General features: G+C 40.3%; 4 protein-coding genes and 1 long non-coding RNA gene across 15 annotated transcripts in view; 2 read left to right on the top strand and 3 right to left on the bottom strand.

Moving 5' to 3' along the window:
* LOC6726297 (ras GTPase-activating protein raskol) overlaps window positions 1–15300 on the bottom strand; it is a 41214-nt gene extending 25914 nt beyond the window's left edge. For 2 of the 10 annotated variants that reach the window (XM_039296778.2, XM_039296784.2), the window contains exons 1-4: window positions 14271–15300; window positions 4671–4783; window positions 4407–4433; window positions 3754–3946 (exon numbers count right to left, since the gene is read on the bottom strand). In XM_039296778.2, coding sequence (XP_039152712.1) covers window positions 3754–3946; window positions 4407–4433; window positions 4671–4783; window positions 14271–14349 — 412 coding nt within the window. In that variant the 5' untranslated portion in view covers window positions 14350–15300. Of the gene's footprint in view, window positions 1–2086; window positions 2169–3753; window positions 3947–4406; window positions 4434–4670; window positions 4784–14270 lie in introns of those variants that run through there. The other 8 variants (XM_039296780.2, XM_039296785.2, XM_039296781.2 and 5 more) reach the window with 5 other exon arrangements.
* A 394-nt stretch (window positions 15301–15694) lies between these two features.
* Window positions 15695–18031, top strand: LOC6726267 (lymphokine-activated killer T-cell-originated protein kinase). The gene is made up of 3 exons (XM_002107193.4): window positions 15695–16201; window positions 16737–17095; window positions 17172–18031. The coding sequence occupies exons 1-3, from the start codon at window positions 15942–15944 to the stop codon at window positions 17795–17797; spliced, it is 1245 nt and encodes a 414-aa protein (XP_002107229.2). The 5' UTR covers window positions 15695–15941; the 3' UTR covers window positions 17798–18031.
* A 191-nt stretch (window positions 18032–18222) lies between these two features.
* Window positions 18223–21937, bottom strand: LOC6726268 (partitioning defective protein 6). Its single transcript, XM_002107194.4, has 3 exons — window positions 21528–21937; window positions 20675–20903; window positions 18223–20609 (listed from the first exon to the last, which is right to left on the bottom strand). Exons 1-3 carry the CDS (start codon window positions 21600–21602, stop codon window positions 19858–19860), a joined length of 1056 nt encoding a protein of 351 aa, XP_002107230.2. The 5' UTR covers window positions 21603–21937; the 3' UTR covers window positions 18223–19857.
* Window positions 21938–22449: 512 nt separating this feature from the next.
* On the top strand, window positions 22450–25143 carry LOC6726269 (ubiquitin-conjugating enzyme E2 S). 2 transcript variants are annotated; one of them, XM_002107195.4, is made up of 3 exons: window positions 22450–23053; window positions 23463–23933; window positions 24088–25143. In XM_002107195.4, the coding sequence occupies exons 1-3, from the start codon at window positions 23045–23047 to the stop codon at window positions 24235–24237; spliced, it is 630 nt and encodes a 209-aa protein (XP_002107231.1). In that variant the 5' UTR covers window positions 22450–23044; the 3' UTR covers window positions 24238–25143. The 2 variants fall into 2 exon arrangements, with proteins under 2 accessions (XP_002107231.1, XP_039152723.1); XM_039296789.2 differs by lacking the exon at window positions 22450–23053 and adding an exon at window positions 23157–23174.
* Window positions 25012–26587, bottom strand: LOC123327336. Its single transcript, XR_006542043.1, has 2 exons — window positions 26243–26587; window positions 25012–26185 (listed from the first exon to the last, which is right to left on the bottom strand). It is a non-coding gene; the product is annotated as an uncharacterized LOC123327336 (long non-coding RNA).
* Window positions 26588–26640: the final 53 nt, after the last annotated feature.

Raw genomic sequence — 26640 nt, 5'->3', positions numbered from 1 at the left:
AATTAAATGAATAAAATATATAAAAGTCAAAAATTCATAGAGAACATGATGAAAACAGCGATGAATGCAAATTCTGAAGCCAAGTGCTATTTTCGTATGATATTCAGCAAGTGCAGTTGCAGCTGCATGTGGATCAACGATTGTTGATGTTGCAGTTGCAAATTGTTGCAGTTGTTCTTGGCTCTGAATACTATACTATACTATAATATACTATACTCCACTTGTAGTGCGTTCAAGTAGATGCATGTATAAATAAAATGTGGGTCATGTGCATCAAATTATTTAATTGGTGTCAATTGGCGTTGGATTTTTCTTTTCGCTTTTCGCTCGCTCGGCCGCTTTTCTTTTATTTTCATTGCATTTCGTTTCGATTTCCGTTAAGCCGTTTAACTTGATGCTGTTGCTGCAGTTACAGCTGAAAATTGCAGTTGCAATTCGCGTTGCTGTTGCAGTTGTTGCAGTTGTGTCAATAAGCCGGGCTTAACACTTTTGTGTGATTTGCATGGGCCTCGAAATTTTGATTGAGCGCAACTATACAGAGCGAAATCTTCAAGGCATTATGTACATTCAATTTGAATTTGAGAGAAGTGTTTTTCGATTATGTTTACACCAAAAAATAAATGTAAAATTATAAATTTTAAAGGTATGCTGTAATTTCCGGCTAGTTAATTGCATTTTAATACGTATTTTTCCCTTGGTCATGAAAAATACACAATTTATTTTCGAACCTAACATTTTTAACTGCCATTTATTGATCCACTTTTTTTCTCGGTGCTCAAAGTAGAAGCAACAAATTTGAACCTGCCTATAATGTGTGTCAACGGCTTCTGATTGCAGCAATAACAACAACTGACAAAAAAAAAACAACAACTAGTATTTACAACAAATAACAAACAAGACGGCCAGAAGCTCCCTTATTACCCCCCGCAAAAAAATGGGCACCCCTCTCCAGTGTTGCCATGTTTCAAATTCTTCTGCGATACCAAGGCGAAAAAAAAGACGGCTAATCCGGATACGATTATGGCCGTAAACGGTTTACAGTAACCAAAAAATACAAAAGTAACTGAAACAACAACAACGTGACTTTCCGGTGTCCCTTGAAACGGTGTCAAGCGCTCATTTCCCTAATTTAGTTTACATTTTTCTCCTCTCTTTTCTTATTTCCTTTCTTTTTGCCTCAATTTGGTGTCTTTTCTTGTGCACCCAAAAAAAAAAAAAAAAAAAAAAAAAACCGCCCATGGAACGCATTTAAAAAAAGGCTTCATAGAAAATAAACATTTTAAGATCGCATTGCCAGAAAAAAATATTTAAATATTATATTTAATTTGTATAACATTTTAAGTAAAACAAAACCCATGCTATACAAAATATTTCAATTTAAGAACGTATTTTACGATCGTATTGTTTTCCTGTGCAGAACCTTAATGAATAATGATCTTTAAAACCTTCAAACTGTAACCCTTTAAGCCAAAAGTAGCCAATAAGTATACGTCAAAGTACAAACATTGTAATAGTTTTGAGTATGACGAATTAAAGTATTTGAAACGATCTAGAAAATAAATGTTTCCTGTGCAGCGGTGTCTGTCGTCTGGCTGCTTATATTGCTAAAATAATATGGCCAAGACGATGATGATGAGCTATGTCAGAATGCGGGGGCGGGGTTATTTCCTTGGCGAGGGGGGTTTGGGGGCGCTGGGGGTTTTGCACTCGCAAGTTTGCCTTTGTAGTTGCCCAGTTTTTTTTGTTGTTTTTTTTTGTATTTTTGTTTTGTATATATTTTTTCGTACGATTTTCACATTCTGTTTGTTTTTGTTTGCATTTATTTTTAGAACATTTTCGAATTCGCAACGCACACGCACGCAGATACAAGCACGGCCCGCATAGTTTAGCCATGTTTTCAGCCATTTTCCATGCTAGCCACCATACGATATTCACTTGAGCCAAAAAAAAATATTTAAAAAAATATACATATGTGATTAAACGCATAACTTCGTATACTAATGATAAACGTTTCTCTCAGCCAAGCCAGGCCAGTAATTTTGCACTGTTAACTGTTAGCTAAATAATAACAACAATAGCCACGAACCGAACGTAGCGAATTGAACCGCCTGCGCCGGAAGCTTAAAATCGACTGAAAACCGCTGAGAAATCACCAACAAACACGAAACGAAATGAGATGGAACGAAACGGATCGAATCGAATCGGAACAGCACAAAGCAAAACGCACGAGAAATACATGCGCAACGTCGCAACCCCTTCCCCCACAAACTGCGAGCTCCATTGATGGGAACGTTTGGCAAGGCGGAACAAACAGAGAACGCGCAAAGAGGAAGAAAGCGCGGAGGTGGAGAAAGGGGAAGTGTTGGAGAAGGAGGTGAAGGTGGAGGTGGAGGAAGCGGAGAAAGGGAGTAGAAGAAAACATGCAAATGCTGCGGAGAAATTCAGAATGAATACCAAAAAACCAACAACTTTCATCTACATATAAACATGATTCTTTACAAAGTTCTGGTTGTAGTGCGGGTATTTGGGAATCAAGCACCAATCTCAAATAACCACCAAACAACATTTATAGTAATTATTGCAGTTTTCGCTTCCAAAAATATACATATATGTATGTACTTAATCCATATTTATTCAATGAATATTGTACGTGCAAAAATGTGCTCGGCATGGCGATCACGCATCAAAACGTTATCAACAGATGACTTACTTACTATGTGCATCCGTTGAAAAGACGGTTCGTATGGCTTTACTTTGGGATATAAATGTAAATGGGTAGGTGGATTAAAATGTATCCGTTCTTAATGAGCCACACATCTTACAGATTGCCGCACACACCACAGTCGAGCAATAGAACCGAAACGATCTCGCCATCGACGGAAGTGTCGGCTGCACGGACGGCACCTTCCACATGGGCCTAAAACCAAAACCGCCCACCCCTCCCACTGCAGGCACCCCAACCCCAAACCACCTCCCGTTCGCCATTGTGCCGAATGCTCCGGCATGCGTGACGATACAAACAAATTTCCTGACTGCTCACACACACAGAATGCATAGAAAAAAACCCAAGACACAGATACACACACCTCTAGATACGATCGAAAAGTGTTACGGACCCACAGCAAAGCATGAACAAAAAATAAAACTGCAATTACTGATGAGCACTGATGAGCCCGCTTGCCGGTCAAATGCAATTAAAGCCCCGCTTGACCACACCAACAAAATCAAATCAAATCCACCTGACGCGAAGCCATATATATTGCATAACACTTGAATAGGGTGATATACCAGTATCGGGGTAGCAAAGAATCACTTCCTTCCGAAGTGAAATGGTATCGTTTGAACAGATCCTATGCAATTAGTTCTTTGTTTAAGATATATCTACAAAAGCAGTCATTCATTAGAACTATTCTTAATATCGCAAACATATATCCCAATTTCCTCTTCATATCATTGACCATGACCACACTTTAGATAATAAAACTTTTTTTTCTTTCGTACATGTTGTGTTTCATTAATTAATAACTATTTTTAACTTTACACTGGAGAGAATTGCCATATTGTATTGAAGATTCAAAATATCCTAGTTTGTCCCTTTTTAAATTTAATATGGTCACACTTAAAAGAACACTTCATGTTCTGTACCCTAAGGTTGTTTTTCCTTAAAATACTTTAAAGTAAGACATTTTAAATGAGTTTTGCAAAACAACACAACAGCTTCACCTTCTTTTTAATAAATAAGCTCTTACTTACCTAGTTCACTGTAGAGCGTCGTGTTCAGCACGATGTCGTTGATGCCACTCATGCCGCCGCTGCCCCCAACACACGAATCTGAATCCTCGTTTTCCTCGGCCAACGTCGGCGGTCCGTCCCACAAAGCCTTCGCAGGACGACGCACTCGGTCCAATCGGACCCTTGGAATGTCCTCGTAGCAAACATCGCCTAGCTGAAGATCAAATAGGTTGTAAGAATAGTAAGCATGATGTCCCAGAAATATGGAAAATATACGACATATTACAGTTTCCGTTTTAAGCACAAGTTAAAGGTATTTTTCTAAGCTTTCTACATTTTATACATATGTCTTCAACACAATACTTAAATTTGTGTGTTATTTAAAATCACAATTTTAAGACATATAGCAAAATATAGATTGGTAGGAATTAGTATTTTACTGAGATTTAGTTTTATAATTTAGTTTTTAGATATCTAAATTTTCATTTAGTTTCAAAAGTATGTATGTTGCGATCTAAGCTTTTAGATTTTACATTTACATTCTTCTTTTGCACATTAAATAACTGTCCTCAATTCAATTGAATCACCGATGACTTCAAAAAACGGAAACAGTAACGTGTCTTTTCGATTATGATGGGCGGTTTTCCAGTTCCGCATCGTATTGCACTACCCACCTCCTTTTTGGGCGTGGCCGGGAATATCTACAGGTTAGTAGAACGATAGTAGTAGTAGCGGTTTGTTTACATCCATATTGGTTAGCGATAGTGTGCAGTGGTGAGAGACAGGGATAGATATACACAGACGAAAATACAAAGCCAATGAACTTGATTATGTTAACAGTTACAAAGCGATTAAATGTCTGTTTTACTGGGTGTTTGAGTATGTGTGTGTGTGTGTTAGTTGCTATATATCTATCAATACAATCTGGGAGTGCTCACCGATATCTCCTCGCTGCAGTAGGCGGTGAATGTCTGATCGTCCTGCTGCAGCACGCAGTATAAAGGACCCCAGGGAAGCGTCTTGATCAGGCGAGTTAGTTCTCCCTCGGTTTCTGTACAAAAAAATAAAAAAACATTATAGTATGAGCATAAAATAAATCTTAAGTCTTGCTTTAAAATCTTAAACGCATTATCACTAAGTGGCGCCACCTGTTGGCGAATGTCTTAAGCAGCTATTGGAAAAGTGCTGCCTACTTATAGGCATTATTTCCTATAGCAAATGTAAAATTCGTGTAAGTTTACATCTTTCTAGACATGGTCGTGTTATCTACACGCAACGTACTCGCTCAAATGTAGAGTAAATGTAAGTATATAATGACTGATCTGCAACTGGATTGGATTTGAAACATATATAACAAACAGCCATTTCAACTGCAGTTGGAGTCATAAAAAACGAAATCCAAAATTGCACACCGTCAAACGTCATGTAGATGCCATGTAATTGTGCCAAAAACCTCGCGGAAAATGTGGCGCATGCGTGTTTCTAATTATGCGCCAGCAAACTAGATTAGATTATTTATTTATGCATCTGCAATCGCAAATGCAGTCCCAATTGCAACTTGGGACTGCAATGCCGTTTCTAATGTGCAAATTATATGCATTAGAATTTATCTAATGGGTGGAGTTAGAAGACGAAGAAGAAGAAGAGGCTGTAGTAGCTGCTAACAAAAAAAAACAATGAGAATTGCTTAGCCAACTTGAACCGCATTGTGATTCAATGGCCGTTTTTTTTTTGTTCTTCAGTTTTCAGCTTGCGTGTCTGAGTTCTCAAAGTTCGTTTCACTCAGTTTGCGTCCTCTTCATGCTTTCTCCTTCTTCAATTCTTCTTGTCTTTCTCCTCTCTATGAGATAACAATGCGAGGCAGCTACAAAAATGATTTTAATTTGAAGTTTAGCTTCGTGGAGATGTGGGCGTGACACGGATTACACAGAAAACTCGAAAAGTTTGCACAGCCGTACTTATAAATTTGTATCTAATCATAGAAAATTAACAAAATCCAAGTATCATAATATAGATACATTTATTTCGGCTGCAAACATATCACATTCTTAATCTTCTTATTCTGAAAATTTTAAAAATATATTTTTGACTTTTACATATGTACATAAGATATCTTTTTTTAGTAAGTGAAAAATCCGTACATCATAATATTTTATCTTAACATCACAGGGTGGAGAAATATTCTTAAGAATTATCAAACACTAACATGAGATATGAAATTTACATTTATAAAAATGACGCAATTTAAGCCCAATCTATGTATGTACATTCAAAATAAGATGAAAATAAGGTCCAGGCTAAATTTTTTTGATTACCACTGGCAAACTGCATTGCTTTCAGTGTATTTAAAGTTTGACTTCGTTCAATTCTCTGTTTTTTTTTCTATTTAAGCGGCGAATCATTTTTCACATACAATATGTACGTACGAGTGAGCGTATTTTTCAAGTCCGGCGCCGTCTGCCCATTTAACATAAATATTGTAAGTAATTGTGAAGACAACAACAACAACAACTGCAGTAGTCAAGCGGAGCGATGACGTCGAAGCTTCAGAAAGAGACGGGGCTATGTGGAGTGAGAGAGAGGGCGCGAAATTGAAGTCGTTGCTCAGCAAGTTTGCGTTAATTTTTTCTCTATTTTTTTAACGTTCGTTGGCCGTTTGTTTCTTTATTATAAATTTTCTCATTTTTTCACATTAGTTTTTTTTTTGTGTTTTGCTGCTTTTTGCATAAGAATTTCTCGCTTTTTGAGTTCTCGAGTTCAATGTACTGTGTCAGCGGTTTTTCTTTTCTGCACACGGCAACAGGTGGCGATGAGGAGCTAAAAAGGTAGGGGGGAGGGTAGGGTGGCTGAAAAGTAGGGCTTAGAAGGGGGTTCGAGGGGGCGAGCGAAGACTTGCGGTTGGCCAACGGACAAACGCACTCAAACCTTGGCCATCAGCTGGCATCTGAGCGTGGAAAACGTGGAAAAACAAGTGTTTACGATGCCCATCCCCCTCCCCCACGCCCACCGCCACACCAATACTGTTTTCCTTCAATAATTCTACACAGAGGAAAAAAGGAGTTTCGAACTCAATCTTATAAAGGATGCATTGCTAATTTCTTGAAAAGCAAACCTATGAAAATGTACTGTGAATGTTGTCTTCTCGAACAAGAACATTTTCTTCTGTTTTTTTATTTTCTTTTCTTGAATAATTCGAACAATCTGTGAATTATCTTCGGTTCGCAGTGCATTTCCCCGTGGCATTCGCATTTATGTATATACATACATACGAGTATATACATATATATGTGCTCATATGACCGTCAGGGAGCTACAAAGATAAGATACAACTGACAGATTTAATTCCACGTAAACCTCTTCTCGTCATGAATGTCGAACACATAGTTCCCAAGACCTACAGTGCGTTTCATATAATTAAGCAAATATTTTCCGGAATAATATCAGTTGTAAGCATGGGAAAATGTTCACAATAAATTAAAAGAACAATCAATATAATTTCGCAACGTAATTCGTTTGCAGTCAGTCGCAATAATTGTATACAATTAACAAATGAAATGTGAAAATTTGAATCTTAATTCAATACACTTTAGCAAGCTTTTTTGAAATTCAGTTAAAAGTTTGATATTATGAACAACAAAAGCATAAATTCCTAATCATTTTTAATTAGTCATTTTTGTTTCATTGAAAAAAGTTAGATAAATTTATTAAATGTACATAAGTGATTCAAGATATGTATTTAATGAAACCAAGTGAGTCAACATATTTATTTATGTTATTTGGTAAACGATTCATTGCGTAATTAACAACTGAATATTGAAATAAACTGCCATGATAACAAGCAAAAGCCATTAAATAACTCATTAACAATCATTTAACTAGTTTCTTTCAACTGAAGTTCGACACAGCGATTAGTTTAATTTTCCAATTAAGCTGCGATCGACTTACCGCCGCGAAACGCACTGTATTAGCTGACAATAAGAATGGTATGCTAATTGAAATTATCTCATTACCATGCCGACAACTTCTCACATCTTCGGGCTGTGTTTTTCTTTCATTTCGCTATCACCGCGCATAATTAATGACATCATCGCGAATCTTGTACATTTCCCACATTTTTGAATTGAGTTTTTCATTCTCTTATCGGAATTCGGATTGATTCACTATATTTTTGTGGTTTTCCGCAGCTTAAGCGATGGAAAAACGCATCGCACCAAATTGAATTATTAAATGTTAAGGCGCAACGAAAAGACATTGCCAATTAAAACTAATTTAAAATAATTTATGCTCTCTGCGTCATCTGTGCGTTTGTGTGGGTGTTAGCGGAGGGGCGGAGGGGGTGTTGTTGAGGGGGGGACAGGCGGTGGGGCGCGGGGTGGGGGTGTTGGTGTTGAGTGAGGGGAAGTCAAGCTGTTTCCCTTGTCCATTGTCGCCAGCTAAACCACAAGAAAGAAATGTGTGTTTTCATGCGGTTGGTGTTTTGTTCAAGCAAAAGGAGGCGTGGCAGCACGCCTTCGAAATGCATTTACAAAAAAAAAAAAATGAATAGAATGGTTCTTAAAATATTTCTTTTGCTCGCGAAGTAAAAGAGTATATCAATTACTAATTAAATAAACATATACTTTAAAAACTTTCCACTTGTTCTGAAAATGTATATTATTTATGGTATTTCTACAAGGCTAAACAATTTGCATACAAATCATAAATGCAATTCATAAACTCTTTTTAAGCCATAAAACAGTATGTAATTGCCTTTTTGCATATTGATAATCAAATATTTGCAAAAATTGTGTTTCCTATCTTTAAAAAGTAACCATTTTGCCTGAAAATGTATCTCAAATTTTATTGGTTATTTATTTTTTTGTATTTTTTTTCTGAGTGTCCCGTTTAGGCTATAGCTTCCGCATGCTGCAGCTGTCCCAAATCATCTACATGCCCATCTCCTGTGTCCCCCTGCACCCCACCACGCCCCCAAAAACAACATGTTGCATTTTGGGCGGTGACCCGACCGACCCAGATGCATATACGAGTATAGTAAGTCTCTATGTGCCTCTATAGCCGTGTTATATGCCCAGACATCTGTGTATATATGTACATACGGATGTATATATAGATGGCACGCAATCCCGACACAAATCGTATGCGTTGCGTAAACGAACGAACAAACGCATTTAATTAGGTTTATGGGAAATATGCGAAACGTTCGAAAAATCAAACACAAACAAACGGGCAAAAAAAAAAATATAAAAAAAAGAAGGCAAAAAAGACCGGAGACTGAAATCTAACAAACCAACTGGGGCTGTTCCACTTTTCAGAGCCCCAATCCCCCCACCCCAAAAAAAAAAAAAAAACCAAACAATGCAGAATTATAGCATAACTTGGATTTCGCATCATGTAATAGTAGCGACCTGCTTGCATTTGATTTGTCAATTCATTTATAGACTTTTTTCTTCCAACTTCCCAACTTCTCTCCCACATTGTTGTGTTGATGTTTTATATCTATTTTCTGGTGATACGACAAAGGGAATCGCGGCTCTTTGTGATCTGTGATCGCCGCCAATGTTTGGTTGCATTTTGTGCCCATATTATATACACACACGATCCCATTTTCGATTTGGAGAGCTTTATTTAGTGCAAGTTCCGAAAAGATACATACTATCTTAACTGAGATATTTATAACAATTTCTTTGTAGCTAGCTGAGTTAGTACGAGTATAAGCTCTTATATCATATCTAATAGTTAAGGAAATTCCTAAAAATATCTGCCACCGTTTGATCTATGATTTATGTATGTGAGCCATAATAACGAAATACTCCGTTTTTCCAGACATCTGATTGCGATTTTGATAAATCGACACCTTATTTCCGAGAAAGAAAAATAAATACCTGCATAAAAAAGGGCGAATGGCGACGGATTGCACCGAAATGAAACACTATAGGATCTAAATAAAAACCGTTGCCGCCGAAAATGCGACACTTTTGCGGATTGTTAGTCGAATTCCTCGGGTGTGAATTGTTTTCATTTGGCTTTTGTTTGGCTTTTGAAAATGTGTTTACATTCCGCTCAGACTTATTTGGATTCGATTCGTATGGACGGTGATGATGGCGGAAGAACAAGTGTTTTGCCAGCCGAAGCCCAAATGTGATTCCATGCGCTGGGAATCCAGAATTCGACGACTCGCAGCTGGACAATCATCTTTTAATCGCTTATGTTTGGATTTTCTAAATAACTAAATAACTATATATGTATGTATGTTCGAATGTATATTATTGAAACGAACGAAACGGGTTTTCTTTCACTGAAGTTTCCCTTTTGTTTTAGCGACGGGGCAACGTGTTAATTTGTTCGAGTTCGATTTGCTAAAAGCCCCACAAAAAAGCCGGCTTTGGACCCCCAAAACACTTGGTAACTTCGTAGACTTCAAGACGCAGGTGGTGAGGTGTTGTTGCTGTTGTTGTTGTTGGTCATAGGAGGAAAAAGTGAATTTTTTCATAGAAAGTTGTTGGGCAACATTTGCAGCGGCGACAGCGCAACGCATTCGATACTTGAAAATAGAAAATTACAGTAGGTTCCCCCACCATCCGACAGCAGGCCGTCTCTTTCCGTCTTCCTGCCGCGCTCTCTTTCGCACAACGGGGCAACAGGTAATCCCATGTTGCTACGACCATGTTTCACTTTCTAGCAGATGCAGTGGGTCAAGCTCGCCAGGCGGCAGATCCCAGCCAGATTATGGATGGATTGCAATTGGAAAGGTTTTCCTCAAACGAAAGTTATCCGCTGGCGGGGATCATTGAACTTGAACCGTTCAATTTTCCAATCAAAGTATTCATTTATTTGGAAGGGAGTTTGACAAATGACTCAATCGAAATGTATCTATTTTAAAGGTTCCTTACGCCATTTTATAGCCATTCTAGTCATAGTTATTCATTAAGTTAATCATAAGTTGTAAATCAGCTAATTACTCGTTAAAGGTATAAAAATATAAATTTTTCTCGACAAATTATATTATGTTTAAAATTGTAGACATTATTTTTGATGGGCTCTTAATCATCTTTCATTTGTTTGATTTTAGTTTTAGTATGAGACCAGCTTAAAGCCACTCTTCATTTCAGCTTAGAGAGATTGGCTAATCGCTGGCGTTTGAAAACTGGAAACGGCGAGATACATTTGTATCTGAAACCTGCAATTTGAGAGTTAGCAGGTGGCGGCGTCGCTTTAACCCATAAAAATCGAATTGGCCAACAAAAACGACAACAACGAGTGCAATGGCAAAAAGTGTGTCAGCGACAAAAGCTTTTGGCCAAGTTAATGACGCCATCATCTCGACACTTGAGTGTCGCTCCACCATTTATCGTTCTTCTCCATCGGCTTGTCGTGGCCAATGGCCACTCCTCCTCCTCAGTCTTCAATCTTTGCTTTTCCGTCTGCCTTTTGGCCCAGTCGATTTCTCCTCTTCTTTGCCGTCTTCCTTTTAACGCTTTTGGCATGGGCCTGCCTGCTGTTGGCTTTGGCTTTGTACGCAAGCGGCCTCATAACCAATTTCTAAACGCCGAAGCCCAAAGAACCAAGTCGAACCACACCGAACGGGCCAAGAAGAAGCGTTTGGACATGGCCAAGTGACATGCAAAGCGAAAGCCAGGAGGGGTTAACAGAGTACAGTGGACACTATGGGTTGAAGAATGCTTGCAAAGCGAAGGAAGCCCTCCTTCCAAACTAAGCTTTATTTCAGATTATCATTAGTTATCGATAATCAACTGTTCAAAATGGTTACTTGCCCTAAAACTACACATGTATCGTCCATTGTAGCCATTGTTCACTGTGTCATCTAACAACCGACCAAATAAAAAGGCAGCTACAACACGAAACATGACAGAAATGATGTCAAGCCAGCGGGCAACACGAAAGAACAACTCTAGCAAAATGAAGAAAAAAGAACTAACAGGAACAACCAAATGGATCGAACTTCTACGATTTGTTCTTAGCTCGAATACACTGACAAAAATGGGAACTTATTAATATATATCACGTGCAAGATTAATGTTACTAAACATTGTTAAATGCTTAAATATTTATTTATCTAATTGAATGTAATTAATGTAATCAAAATTTTGTCTCGCAACTCAAGAGTGTGATAATATTTGCAAGTAAATGTATAACGGTACTAAACAAAATGACATAATAATTTGGTATAAAGTATCTAATAGATATTAGCAACTACAAAATTATCACAATTACAGCAGAGTACTGAACAAAAAAGTTGGCAAAGTATCTAATGATCTGATTTACAGATGTCGTGCGTTTTTTCTCTCTGTGCATGTGTTTCGGTGCCTGTGCGCTTGTTTGTTAACCGAGTTTTGTAGGTGGGCTTCAAAACCGATTGCTCGAAAACAACAAACGTCCGAGAGACATGGACAAAGACGAAGCCAAATGGCGAGGCAAAAGGTTACCATAGAATGCCATCAATGACCTTGACACACCAACCCGCACGCACACACACACACACACACACAAGCACGCACGCACATTCGTGTTCACCTGGAAATAAACACACCTTCCTTCCGCTGCGGGCAAATAACCGTAACAGAAAGGTAAGAAAAACAAAAATAAAATGGAAAAATAAAGCAAATGAGGCAAGCGAACGAAATCCGAAAACGGCAATAAGAGAAGTTGCCTTCAAGGCGAAGGTAGCCTTTTTTACTGTTTGCTGCCACTTATCGCGATCGTTTGATTGTGTGTGTGTGTGTGTGGCTGTCTGCTATTACCAATTTCTGCTGTACGTGTTCCTCCAATGCTCCATGCTAATCCAAATACACACGAGCATATCGGTCACAGGCGACAAAAACATTTACTATTTGCCGTGGTGAAACCCTTTTGCCAATTATAAGTTTAATTTAAATCTCCATGTATTGGATTGTTTTGGAATAATAGCTTTTAAGCTGATTTTATTAACTGTTTTTAAATACTTCTATTCAATACTGCTTTCAATCACTCAATTCATTTCAAAAACTTCTGCAATATGTTTTCCAGAATAAATAGCAATAGTAATTTACAAATTAGTTTAAATAGGCGGAGCTTGCTAGCTTATGCATATATTTTAATAGATTGGTTATAGTTTTATATGTATTATTTCTAAGTAGTTGTACGTTTAGCCTCCTTTACTTTTAGCTCTACAAAAGCAGTATGCATATGAACATAATAGAAATGATCTTTGGATTCCGTTCAAAGATGTCCACTTCACCTTCGACACTTTGGTCGCCTGAACATTCGATGGGAGGAGAGACCCTGCGCAGGGGCTTTGTTGTCTATTTGCCTGGGTATTTGCAGTGTGCGATGTGTGTGTGTGTGTGTGTTTTCACCTTTTTCCGAGGGACGTACGAGCAACCCCTCGCTGAAACAACAACAACTAAGGCAGCGACAACCTGCGACAGGTAAAATGTGAGATAACGGGGAAAAACGCTAGTCCACAAACATGAACCTGCCCGAAAAATGTGGAAAGGTATTTTTTCCCAGGCTAAGGAATTTGCACAGGTGACACGAAGACACTTAACTCGAGAGAGCTCATCCCACAGCACACCAAACATCACAGATCACACATCCCACATCCGCATCCACATCCGCAACTGCTTCCACATCCGCATCCGCCGGTAGGGAACTTCTCCATCCGAATTTCCCCCCCGCTAAATCCACAGATGAACCTGCCACATTAAAAAGCCAACTTATGGACACTTGCTCACCATTTTTATGCACTTTTAAAAAGGTGTTAAATGTGTAGCCAAGTGATAAACAATTCGAGTTGGTCACTGGGTTTGACTTTCGTGTTTGGCGCACTCCAGAAGCACAGTTTCCCATTGAAAATTAGCTATGCCCAATAGAATGCTTCCTTAGTAATGGTTAATATTTAACTACCATAAAACGTATATTCCTAAAAGACTTTCTTTAGCCAAATTCAATCTGAGCCGCATTCATTGGCAGCAGTACACATAAAGATTGTATCTAGTAAATTGTATCTAATGGTACCTAGTAGTAAATTAGATTAGAGCTATTTGTTTACTTTGAGTTGCGATTAGAAAATACATTTGTTTTCCGACGGTGGGCACTCGTGGGTACCTTTATTTGTCTTCAGATGTTTTCCTTATCTACTGGTACCATTAACTTTTAAAGTAATCTTAGTTTTGAGTTTATAATTAAAAATCCAGGGAAAACTATGTTTATATAGCTATCCATTATCTAGACTAGGCTTCAATAGTATTAATTGGTTGAATAAACCAATCATTTAGTTTAAGGTTATGCCAATCTGGATCTTTAAGGTTTAAAAGAATGACATACTCGTACATTGAAAACCATTAGCTCGATAAAGGGAACCAGATTGCAGCATCCGCTAAGTAACTTTATGGTTCCATAAACTTTAGTTCAACAACCCTGTTCATTATTATGGAATAAGGGTACACTACAACCCTATATTTGTCTTATGAAACCTAAATTAGTGAGGTATTTACTATGAAGTCTATGATGTTATATGTACATATGTAACTCCCACTCACCGCAGACATCCAGCCATCCTTCGATTCTGCTGGGGTAGGAAATCGTTGAGGACCGGCTTAAATAAGTTCGACGTCCCATTTTGTGGGGGTGGTATTTTTGTGGATTTGGTTTGGGTGGATGCTGTGCTCTCTCTCTCTCTCTCTCGGCTTTTCTCCCGCGCGCTCTCTGTCGCGCGCTCTTCTCCCCTTTTTGGCTCTCGCACTTATCGTTTAGCTTATCGACTTGGCTCGTTGAGTTGTTGTTGGTTTTGCTGCTGCTTAATTTGAATATTGATTTTGTTTGTTCTTGCTGTTGTTGTTGTTATGGTTTTTATTGCACTTGTGCCTTATGGCGATTTTGGGGGTTATTGTAAAACAAAAGATTAAAGCAAGATTTGTGGCGATTTCAAGAGCAGGTTGCCGCCGCCTTTGTTGTAGTTATTGTTATTATTTGATTTTCAACGATTTCGTTTCCAATTCCACTCTTTGTTTTAATCACCATCTTTCCTCTCTCGCTACACCTGATTTTCGAAGTTTTTGGCGTTTTTCGCTGTTTTTTCGCCGTAACAGCTGAGTGCCATTTTGCGGCTCCTCTTTTCGTTTATATTTTCGGTTTCTTCTTTAGTTATTCACGTTTTTTGTTGTTGTTGTTATCACCCGAAACCAGTAAAGAAACTTTATTTTGCACCTTACATGTGTGCGTGCGCGTATATTTAATTCTGGTGTTTTGTATTATTTTTAAATCACGACTCCGAAACGCATGTGTATATTTCGGTTTATTTGATGTTGGTGTGCGTGTGTACCCGATCCAGAATATTAACGGAGTTGTTGTTGTTCGCTTTGCGTTTTTTGTAGGTGACACCCTCCCACACCGCACTCGAAAAAATAAAACAAAAAATTTTAAAAAACCCGCGGCCTGGATTTTCACACACGTCCGCTTTCGAATCGCCGCGCTTGTGTGTGATTCCACTGGTGTTTCTCCGCAGACTGCCGCCTCTCTGCACTCCTCTTCTTTATCGCATCTCTGCTTTGGCACGGCTTTCGCGCCAATTGTTGGTGTGAAAATAATACCAACAAAATGCGGCACTTCTGTGTCGGTTGATGTCTGGGATAAACGCATCTGTGTGGGTTCGCGTCTTCGCTAAATGTCATATTTTTAATTTAAAGCTTAACGGTACAAAACGACCGCTACTAACATGGAAAATAGTGTTGCTAACTTTTATATATTAAATACGGCTATTTGTTGGCTTTGTATTAGGTACTCCATCCAATTTCGTTGCCAACATTATTGAACTGGATTCCATTTCTGTTAATTCGTAATTAACTGGCATTTTGAAGGAGCAATTTGAATGCCAACGGCTAAATATTTAGTACCGCACGCCGCTCCACTATTCAGTGTGACCAGCCACATGGCGCCCTAGAACAACAGGCGTGTGTTTTGTTTTTCAGCTACTTCAGACGAAAGTTTATAAGCTATGACTTAATAGAGTTCGAGTGCTCTACAAGGCAGTAACAAGAACATTGTGCTTAGCATCAATTACGCGATTAACTCCAGCCAAATGAGACGCCACGGTCACTCTGTCGCCTAGGACCAAACACAACACTAACACTGTTGCATTCCATTTACAGTTTAAACGGTGTTTTGTGCGCGTCGCTTTAATTTTGGTTTAATTGAATTTTACTATTGCTGCGATGGACACGCCACGCCGCAAGCTAAGAAATTTGCACCTGGAGAATGTCCAGAACAGCAGCACTCCCATCAACGTGCCGCCCTCGCCGATGATGAAGACCCTGGGCCACGGCACTGGGATCCGGGTCTACCGCTTGGACCGCTCGCCTCGTCTCGGCGAAATCCGCTCGCCCTGGGCCGTCAAGCGGATCACGCAGAACATGCGGGTCAAAAAGGACACACTCTTCAACGAGCGGATTGTTCACGAGGCCGATATCCTGCGGTAGGCTCATCCAAATCCAGAACTTCAATCAAATTGGCAGTATGTGTCAGTGTCCTGCGTGTGGGTGCTTGTGTGTGTGCGTGTGCGGATGCTGAATGTGCGTGTGTGCTAGGGTGATCCGATATGTGGGTCAGCAATTCATTAGGGTGGCCACAGCTGAGCTGCTACAGTCCATGCTCGCTAAAATAACCCATTGCAATCTAGGCTCTCATCACATCAAATTGAATAGATCATCGTTAAATTCTGGCTTAAAATTTTATTTTGCATATATCCCATCTCTTAAACTAAAAAATCTTAATTTAATTACAAAATTTATAGCATTATCAAACAAGATATTCCAAGTATCGCACTTCCATCGGGAACTCCATACTAGTAATTAAAGCTATTATTAGATGTAGTTTTTGCTCCCAAGGCATTGAGTTACTTTCAGGTGACTGCGTAAAGTGTGCCTTCTGTATGCACACTACGCAGAATTGTTTTTATAGTTGCCCCTTAAACTGAGAGTTCCTCTAAACAGCACCTTCTGACTTTACAGCAAACTGAAGCATCCGAACATCGTGGGATTCCGTGGCGTTGTCACCAATGACGAGGGCATCAACACACTGGCACTCGAAATGTGCACCACTTCACTGGGCTCCATATTGGAGGAGCGTCACGACGAGGATCTGGGCCCGTTGCCGGCCAAAAATACCTATAAGATGATCATGGACGTGGCACAGGGACTCGACTTTCTTCACAACGAAGCGCGCATCATGCACGGTGACATCAAATCCTTTAATGTCCTTGTGAAGGGCGAGTTTGAGATCTGTAAGCTGTGCGATTTTGGAGTCTCTCTTCCGCTGGACGAGCAGGGCGAGGTTAATTTCCTAAAGAATCCCGGACTGCGCTATGTGGGTGAGTTTACTGACCGCATACGATAAAAATAATTTCACACTGAGTCAAATTAACCACTTAAGTCTTAATATTTTAGGAACTAACCTCTGGTGCGCCCCGGAGGTCATAGACGAAGTGGATGTTATTGACAGCAAGGCAGACATCTTCAGCTTTGGCCTGGTTATCTACGAAACCCTTGCTCTGGTGCCACCACATACCTTGGAGCTCGATGCAGCACTGGGAGAGGCTATGGACAGCTCGCACGATTTACCCACCGACACGGGCAAGCTGCAGTGCAAACAGTTGGACTTCTCCAGCGATGAAAAGAAGATCGGACTGCCTTCTGCAATGGAAGAACACACAGACAACGATATGAGTCAAGATTATGACGAGGAGGATGAGGAGGAGAAGGAAGAGGAGGAGGAGGAGAAGGAAGAGGATGAGGAGGAGAAGGAAGAGGAGGAGGAGGAGAAGGAAGAGGACGAGGAAGATGATGACACGAAGGAGAACGACATCTCCTACTTTACACTGAACAACCTTCATTCCGCCTATGGTACACGGCCACCATTGCCAGTGGCCTTTCAACTCAGCGACGATTACAACTGCGTCGTGGAGCTGTTTTATCTGTGCACAAATGCTCTCAGCGAGGATCGTCCAGCGGCCAAGACCATTTGGCAGTGCCTGGAGAACAATGGCGCAAATGTTGCGACAGAAAGCGATTAGACTGATAATCATTCTCAGCCTCCGAACTCCACAATCTTCCTCTTGAATATAATTTGCTTAGATGACTCATTTTTGTTTTGATTGTACAATTAACTAGCTATAATTTTTACCCTGTAAGAACAAATCAATTACGGTTAAAGCCCCAAATCGCGAATACACACTTAAGCAAATTGTACATATTCAGCAAGCAAAAGAGTGGTCGAATAAATCGAATCCCCCATGGAACAAAAACTATATCGTTAACTGGTTTTTCAATTCGCAGTCTACAAAAGCGTATATGTAAGATCTTTTTTTGATCAAATATCATTTCATTTTGAACTTTTTTGTGTACTTTAAAACCATACGCCTCGAATTGGTTGTGATATGAACAATAAACTTGCATTTTTTTGATATAGCCTCCCAGAAAAAACCAATTACACACCAGCTCGGTTACAAGTTCTCTTAGGTTTATTAAAAAATAATAATACATACATCAAAATATAAGGTTTTCTTTCGTGATTTGCTTTTCGGTCTTTTCAGTTGCTTAGCGGGAATACACATTTGCTTTTGTATATATATATAGATGCGTGTGCGGGGAAATCGGGATATTCTGGCGACTTTTGTTCGATGTAAGTTCCGATTGCTCGGTAATGCAAGGATATATGTGGAATGGATATGAGGGGAGTGGTTGGGCATTGGATACGCATTTAGTTATAGTTTCAGATTCGCTGCTGTCTATCCTAGATCTTGCTATCTACCTAGGGTACATGCTCGTATGGTTAGTTATGCCCGTTGCGACCCATAAATATGAATAATGTTAACTTCAAGTCGAGCAGATCGCATCGCATCGCATCCCATCTGCCGGGAGTGGTCTTTTCTCAATTTGACTAAAGCGAATACACAGACTTCAATTCAATTATGTACGTATATAACATAGATTGTATTCGTTCATATATTCTCTTGTATATATATAAAAAGTATCGAATTGCTCTCTTGAAGGCGAAGGCGCTGTTGGTGTTTCGTTTGTATCTTAACGTTTTGTTAACTTTATCTCCTCGTTTTTCTTTCCTTTCTCCATAACTCTAAGGGATGACAATGACAACAAAGAACTTGGACGAGTATTGGACACATTGACAAAAAACAAAAGTTAAAATTACAAATGGTATTTAAAACAAACAGATATAATGAGTAATGCCGAAAAAACAATACACAGCAGATATACGCAGAATGATCGGCTCAAATTAAAAAAAAAACAAGACTTACAAATCAGGAAATATAATTTTGTTGGTCTTTTCCGACTTGTCACAGTACATAAAATGGAATGTTTTTTGTTTTTATAAGTTATTCGTGCTCGTATGTGTGATTTTGTTACAATTATTGCCGTTTCAAATGTTTAAGTTAAGTAAATCGATCTGCCTTCTGCATTTGATGCCCTCTCTCTATTTCACTCCCTCCTCTAGCTGTCTCACTCTAGTCTAATGCAACAAGCAAGAATAATAACAAGACGTAAATCTTACAAATTTAAATACACATATATATATGCCAGGAAAAAAGATAAAAACAACGGACTGCATTCAAAAACGTGCAAATGAATAGGTGTGTTTTCTTTGACTTTGAGTGTTTCGTGGAATGTATGGAGGAAAGTCGTATGTCGTATAATTACACATGTGCATACAATCGTTTTTTATATATTGCTCACCTACAATCGGACTGGAAAGTTAGCAGAACGTTAAATTAGAATGGCCAGGATTAACAAGAAATGAATGGGATATGGCCTACGTGTTGTTTACTCAATCAATCAGGCTTTCGGGCTAATACCAATGGATTTTACAGGGTGACTTTCCAATCATGGTTGGTTGAGCTGCGACAGTCGCTTTAGTAAGTGAGCGATATACAAGCGATCAGTGTACATGTGAATAAGTTGGCCTAACTTGTATAACTTTAAATAATTGACTCGAGTTTAACGAACTTATTCGATCTTAAGGAAAGTTAAGTCTGATAAACTGAAAATCCTCTGCACTTCTCAGCAATGAATTCGCGTTTTCCGTTGCTTATGTTCTGGCTGCGGCTGTTGGTTAATCCTACAAATGCAGCACCCCATCCTTGACATCGCTGGCCATTATCGTGGACGCATTGGAGGCTGCCTGCTGGTGGTGCGACGAGGGTGACGAGGATAATGGCGGCTGATGGTTGTGATTGCCGGCTGACGTGGACGTCGGACTCTCGTCGAGGGTGACGCCCGTTAAGTCCACAATATCGTCCTGATCGTCGTGCTCGATCTCGTCGGAGGTGTTGGTATTATTAGTGTGATGTGACCCACTGGACAGCTGGCTGTTCCTCGAAAAGGATCCGCGATGTGTGGACGTCAGTGTGCGCTGATTGGCCGGCTTCACGGTGATTATCAGATTGGAGCTGTTGGCCACCATCATGTCGGTGACTTGATCCAGAGTCTTGCCAGCCACTTCGATGCCATTTACCTCGATCACCTCATCGTTGACGGCCAGCAGGCCAGTACTTTCGGCCAGACCGCCCGGAACCAAGCGGGATATAAAAATGCCCGGTTGCTTCTCCAGCCCACTGGCCGTCACCCTGACAGAGGTGCCATCCCGTATGTAGAATCCCAGGGGCTTATCACTGCCATGCTTCAGCAGCCGCACTCTTCTATGCGTTTCCGGCACTATATCCACATCTATAATGGCCGAGACTTGACGGAAATCGTGCGGTATGGATATCGATGGCGCCTTTGTCTTCACGGGCGTATGACCCATCAGTATGCTGCCGATGAGGTTTCTCGGTTTCATCGTTCCAAAGCCAGAGTACTCATTAAGATCATCTATAGAGTGGACGCAAAGATTGTGGTTGAGTAGCTCTTATAGTATCTTATGCACTCATACTCACCCTTTCGCTGCACAATGACCCGTAGAAGTGGACGTGCTGTTTTCAGGGCCCGGCCGAAGTTGTCGTCGTTGTTGATCGGCAACAGATCATTGTCCCGCGGATCGATATAGAGTATGAGAAACTGGATGTTGGTCAGCTTGTGCAGCTGCTCAATGAGGGCTGCGAATTTGTCGAAGCTCTGCTCCGCCTCATTTCGCTTGAAGCTCCACCGCCGAAACTCTGCATCGAACTAAAGGATTCGTATTGATTAGTAAGGAGCTAAATCTTTTAAAACCCGTATAGTTTGTTCATCACCATCACCTGTTGATTCAATTGTATGCAGACGACTTCTGAATTGCATTACATCTACTGTCTTATAACTATTACTGGAGTTTATTTTGAAGAATTTTACATGAACTAATTAATAACTGAAGTTTCCTTTTCTGTGAAATTACAGAAAATGAGCGCAACAGGGTAGTTTTCGAGTAAGGCGCAACAGATTGATTTTCAGGTAAATATCCCAAGCAATAAAGGGTGTTGCAACATTCCCTATCAGAGCCCAGGAATTCCGACAAGTAGGATGCATTGGCAAGGGCACATTGTTATTTTGGGGTGTTCCTAAGATGGAAACCAGTTGCTCCTCACACCTCGCAGTCAAAGCATTAATCCCCGCTCTGGGCGCTTGGACACAATCGAGCTCAACAGATAGGAGTTGTCAACTTGGTAGCCACATTGCTCCCTCAGACTAAAGACCCCCTTTCCACGCACAGAACTCGAATTTAAGCTATTAATCCCATTCCTGTGCGCATGAATCAGCAGCTCAGCGCTGCATAAAGGGGCGTGGAATCCGGGGGCCACGAAAGTTAGGACTCACCTTCGATTTCACCTCGATCAGATTCGTGTCACTGGCCGCCGTTGCGGACGTTGTGCTTATCTTGTTCTTCGACATTTTCTCCGATCCGCCCGAGCAAGAGTGCACTCACAGTTTTCCTCTCCGTTCCTCGCACACAACACAAAACACGGCAGATGAGTTCCACAGATTCTGATCTGATCTTCAGGATCGAAATCGAACCGACACGCCCGATGCGAACCGAAACCGAACCAAAGTGCAGCGTACCGATGGCGGAGAGCAACGATTGTGAAGGGCCGCCAATAAATTAGAGTTAGAAATCTAAATTAAAACTAATTAAATAAAAAAAATGGATGGATGAACCTATCGGGCACTATCGTACTTCGATATTGGTAGGCACTATCGGTTATCGGATGGTATTAGCTCCAGTGTGACCGTGGGTAATGCACAGCCAAAATATACCATTTCAGTTTTCTAAAATACCACAAATATGCTAGTGCAATAGATTCAAACAATAATGAAAGTGAAAAATGGTTTAGAAATAATAGAGTCATTTGTTTTGAAGACAGCTACCAAAGTTTTTGAATTAGTCACAATAAATAGTTTTTTGTATTTATAACGGTATGTTCTTTCTTTGTTTTTGAATATTACCCAGAGTAAGTTGGGCATGAACCGATGTTGTGTATCTATCGATATATCGATAGCGTCTGAGCAGCCATGTTGCTGCGTTAGTGTAGAGACAGTTTGTTTGTGTGGGCTGGGTGCATCTTCAGATGCGCTACACTTGCAAAGTGACTGCTGTTTGCGCGAAAAACGAGTCTTAACTGTTAAGAGACTGTGGACAACAATTTGCTTTATTTAAATGCTTAGTTTTGATTAAAGACGTTTTTCAACTAAATAACTAAAAATCCGCGTTTAAGTCGAAGGCAGGCAAGACCCCGCACGAATATGCCCCAATTGTAGCGCAGCGCCAGCGACGAGGGTTACTGTAAAATGAAACTGTTTTTGTGTGTTGTTGTCGAGCGTGAAGTGTCCAATTAGACAACTGAATTTGTTTAGATGTGAACAACAGAGTCGAGATAGGTCACACAGCAGCTGCGACAAAGTCGAGCGAATCGATTTCAAAACAATAGCAACCAACGAAACAAAATTTTAAGTCGCTGGGAAAACTAAAAATCAAGATTTTCGAGAGGTGGTGCTATACCAAATACATATATACAAATAGTCTTTATAGAGTGCGTGTGAAAACATAGGCCCAAACAACTGACAAGGAGATTAGCAGGGCCAAAGGAAGCATAAGGAGTATACACGCAAAGGAATAGTAAAAGCCAGCCCACGCACATATTCATATATTTTGGGACCACTTTTCCAAGGCAGCTGGGAAAAGGCGGTGAAATTGCGACTATCCGAGAGCCGAAGAGCTCAGCTGCAGGAATAAGCTGACGAAACTGAAACCTTGAGACAGCGATTCGCACGCACACCAGCGCAGGCCCGCATCAACACAGACACACACACGCACAGCAGCAGGAAATTCAGACATCATGAGTTCGGTAGGATGAGCATCTTCTTCAAATAATTGTTGGCATTCTAAGATAATACGAAACCATTCTTAAGAAGTTGTATCCGTGTTTGTTAAGAATCCTAGCCAGATGCTTCTAAATCTTAAGAATGGTTAGTAGTGAGAGCATAAAAACCCATCCTTACTACAACTTTCCAGCATACTAAGAGTATGAGAAACTAATTTCATTAATAAATACCCTGTTTGTGGAGACATGTGATTTTGTATGTAATAATCCTTGTCTATGAGTACTGTACTGTACTTGCCATCCATTTTTAAAGTTCGTATGTTCCAATAAGTGCAATTCCAACTAGAAGTAATGATGCAACCCTGTCATTAAAATAAATTTTTGTATTTATAAAGTTTTGCCATTGGATACTAATGATTCCCCCCATTTGCAGCAATACTCGAATGTGGAGAACCTGTCGCCGCAGACGATAAGGCAGGTGATGAGGGAGCTGCAGGAGATGGAGACCACGCCACCGGAAGGCATCAAGGTGCTAATCAACGAGAGCGATGTGACGGATATTCAGGCATTGATCGATGGACCTGCTGGCACTCCGTACGCTGCTGGAATTTTCCGCGTCAAACTGACGCTGAACAAGGACTTCCCGCTGACGCCACCCAAGGCGTACTTCCTCACCAAGATCTTTCATCCGAATGTGGCCGCCAACGGTGAGATCTGTGTAAACACACTGAAGAAGGACTGGAAGCCGGATCTGGGCATCAAGCACATTCTGCTCACCATCAAATGCCTGCTTATTGTCCCGAATCCGGAATCGGCGCTGAACGAGGAGGCCGGCAAGATGCTGTTGGAACGATACGATGACTACTCACAGAGGGCGCGCATGATGACAGAGATCCATGCCCAGGTAAATGAGTGTGTAGCAATGGAATACTAGCATGAGGCGTTAAATAATCACAGAAAATATCTGATTGCTATCCGTTTCTGTCCACCCAATATGAAATTATTTATCACACTGCTTTACGCACTAAGCTCATACATATGTATATCTTTTATTATAGCCTGCCAAGTGCGGTGTAGGCGCTACTGGCGATGCCAAAGACGACGGTGGACCCTCGACCAAGAAGCATGCGGGCCTGGACAAGAAGCTGCAGGACAAGAAGAAGGAGAAGTTGCTCAAGGAGAAGAAACGCATGCTGAAGAGATTATGAGAGGCATAAGGCGGAGTTCCATGGACTAGCTAATCAACCAGGAGCAGTAAGTAGTAAGCAGTAGGAGAACACGTCGGATACGTATGAATGGATAGATGTTAAAGAATGGATGAGTGCGAGCGTAAACCCCACAAACCAGGTGAAAGGCGACAGGATCAAAGCTAGCAAGGTCGAATCAAAGGAGGAGGCGCGCTATGAAATTTTACACTGATCTGATACAAAACAAAACAAACAAAAAACAAGTAAATTGAGCAACTGAAATTACGAAGTTACCGATAAAACCCGAACCCACAAGGCCAATATCGGAACGGAACGGAAGTTAAAGCTGCAACAATTTCGGTAAAACGAGAGAGATAAAGAACCACTCCAAAGAACAGTGCATCCAGTTACCATATACGATTATTTTAACCAACATTTTTGGTGGCACGCCGCTTTCAACTGAGTCTAGAATATAGAAAACACAAACCAACAAAAAGCAACCAAGAGAAATGGGGATTGCAACCATCACCCAAGTAATTTATGTAGTTCTCTTTTCTTAACGCTCATGGGCTATCCTAGCATAATTTATGTAATTAGATTAAACAAAACAAGGATAACATTATCGCCTCATACATGCCACCTTTCAAACACCCAGACTCCAGAACTCTCTAAAAAGCATCACCTTAAACATACCTTAATGAGCATATGCGTCCGCGTATTGGACCCCCGTGCATAAACATAAACTTACTCCTTAGATTTTTTTTGTGTGTTTTTTAAATTGTATTCGCTTAGTTCTTAAATAAATAAAATTTCAATTCGTTACATTCAATTGTCCTGCTTAGGCATAAGATACACAAAGAACACACCCACGCATCCAACACACAAATCACGAAAAATACATAAAATTATTAAAGAAATACTGTAAAAGATTGATTGCACATTCTGTAGAGATTTAGTTTTAAGTGCTTCCAAATTGTCAAACCCTCGACGCGAATCGGATCGGAATGGAATGGCCTGGAGTGGATTGGAGCGCAATGGCACGGTGATAAGTGCATGGGATATCCGTATCCTCGTCCTTTCGCTTGCTATGTCGCCCGTATCCTTCACGCCCGCTGCTCTCTCTCTCTCTCTCTCCTTTCGTTCGAACATTCTTTTGAAGCTCACACAACAAACACACACAAATCGAGGGCAAAGAGTAAAAAGCAATAAAAAAGAATAAAATTCCAAAAAATTACAAACAAAATCAGATACTTTGTAGGTCGTATTGTGCGTAAAGGGAGTTTGGAAAGGTGTTCTTGAAATTTGCTTTGGGTAAGTAATATATGTATTATTCACATAGTTGTGGGTAAGGTACATAAGTAAAACTTTCACTTTACATGCATTTCATTACAATTCGAATAACCATAATTTTCGGAAATATAGGCTGTTTTGAAATCAATACCGATCACTCAATTTTTATCGTGCACAGTAGTTTAGTTTTCCAGATCAAGTCGCGCGTGCCAATAACAATAACATTTCCTAGTTCCGCTTCGTTCCATACAATCCCCACTCAACCTCCCCACATCCCCTGCAGTTTATTTATTTATTTTGCCCACTGTCCACCGGAAGAGTTTATTTGTGTTTTGGGGAGTTTCTCGATTCCCGCGATTCTGCGAAATATCATGAGACACTCGCAAAACCAACACCGATAAACTAGCATTCTCATTTGCGAGTAGGTGTGTGCGACTGTGCCCCTCTCGCTCCCACCGCCTCTAGCTGGCTTTGTCTAACCGCCAACGCTTTCGAGACGGGCCAACATTCCAATCCGATCGGTTCGGATCGGGTCTAACCTTCAGTCAACTTGTCGCTCGAACCAAATATTGTCGCACAGCAGAGAGTCAGAATCTCGCAGGGGCGTCGAATTGGAAATACCCTTCAATGAGTAGTAGTTGGCTGCTCCCACATGCAAGGATCCATATATTAAGCTATACTTTAGTGTTTGAATATACTTTTTTAAAGATATTGTTGTGGCTAAAGACATACATACATTCTTATATATTTTGCAACTTCAAAGATTTAATGGTTTTCTTTAAACCTCGAGCAAGTTACAAATAAATTCCAATAAACGTATTACCAATCTTATATTTATTCATTATAAATTATTAAATTCCGTAAATCGAAATGAAACTGTTCTCAAAGCGGCCTGTCCCACTCCGAAATTAGGGTATTGCTTCTCTTCGGATTCCGATTCAGATTCGGACTGAGTTCGATTTCGATTGTTCGGACTGACTTGCGTTTGGCGCTCTCTCGTGCTCTCCGAAGTCGGACTTGAATGAATGGCCAGCAGATGGACCGACCGCAAAATGGAAAATGCCGATCGTTGCGGCAGTGAGGGTAGATGGGAGGGGGGGTGGTGGGGCCAAGAGGGAGCGGCGATCGCCAATT

This window comes from Drosophila simulans, chromosome X (genome assembly GCF_016746395.2).
Source record: "Drosophila simulans strain w501 chromosome X, Prin_Dsim_3.1, whole genome shotgun sequence".
In the NCBI taxonomy this organism is placed as follows: Eukaryota; Metazoa; Arthropoda; class Insecta; order Diptera; family Drosophilidae; genus Drosophila; species Drosophila simulans.
The sequence above is the reverse complement of the archived record's forward strand: the minus strand, read 5'-3'. Positions and strand labels throughout refer to the sequence as shown.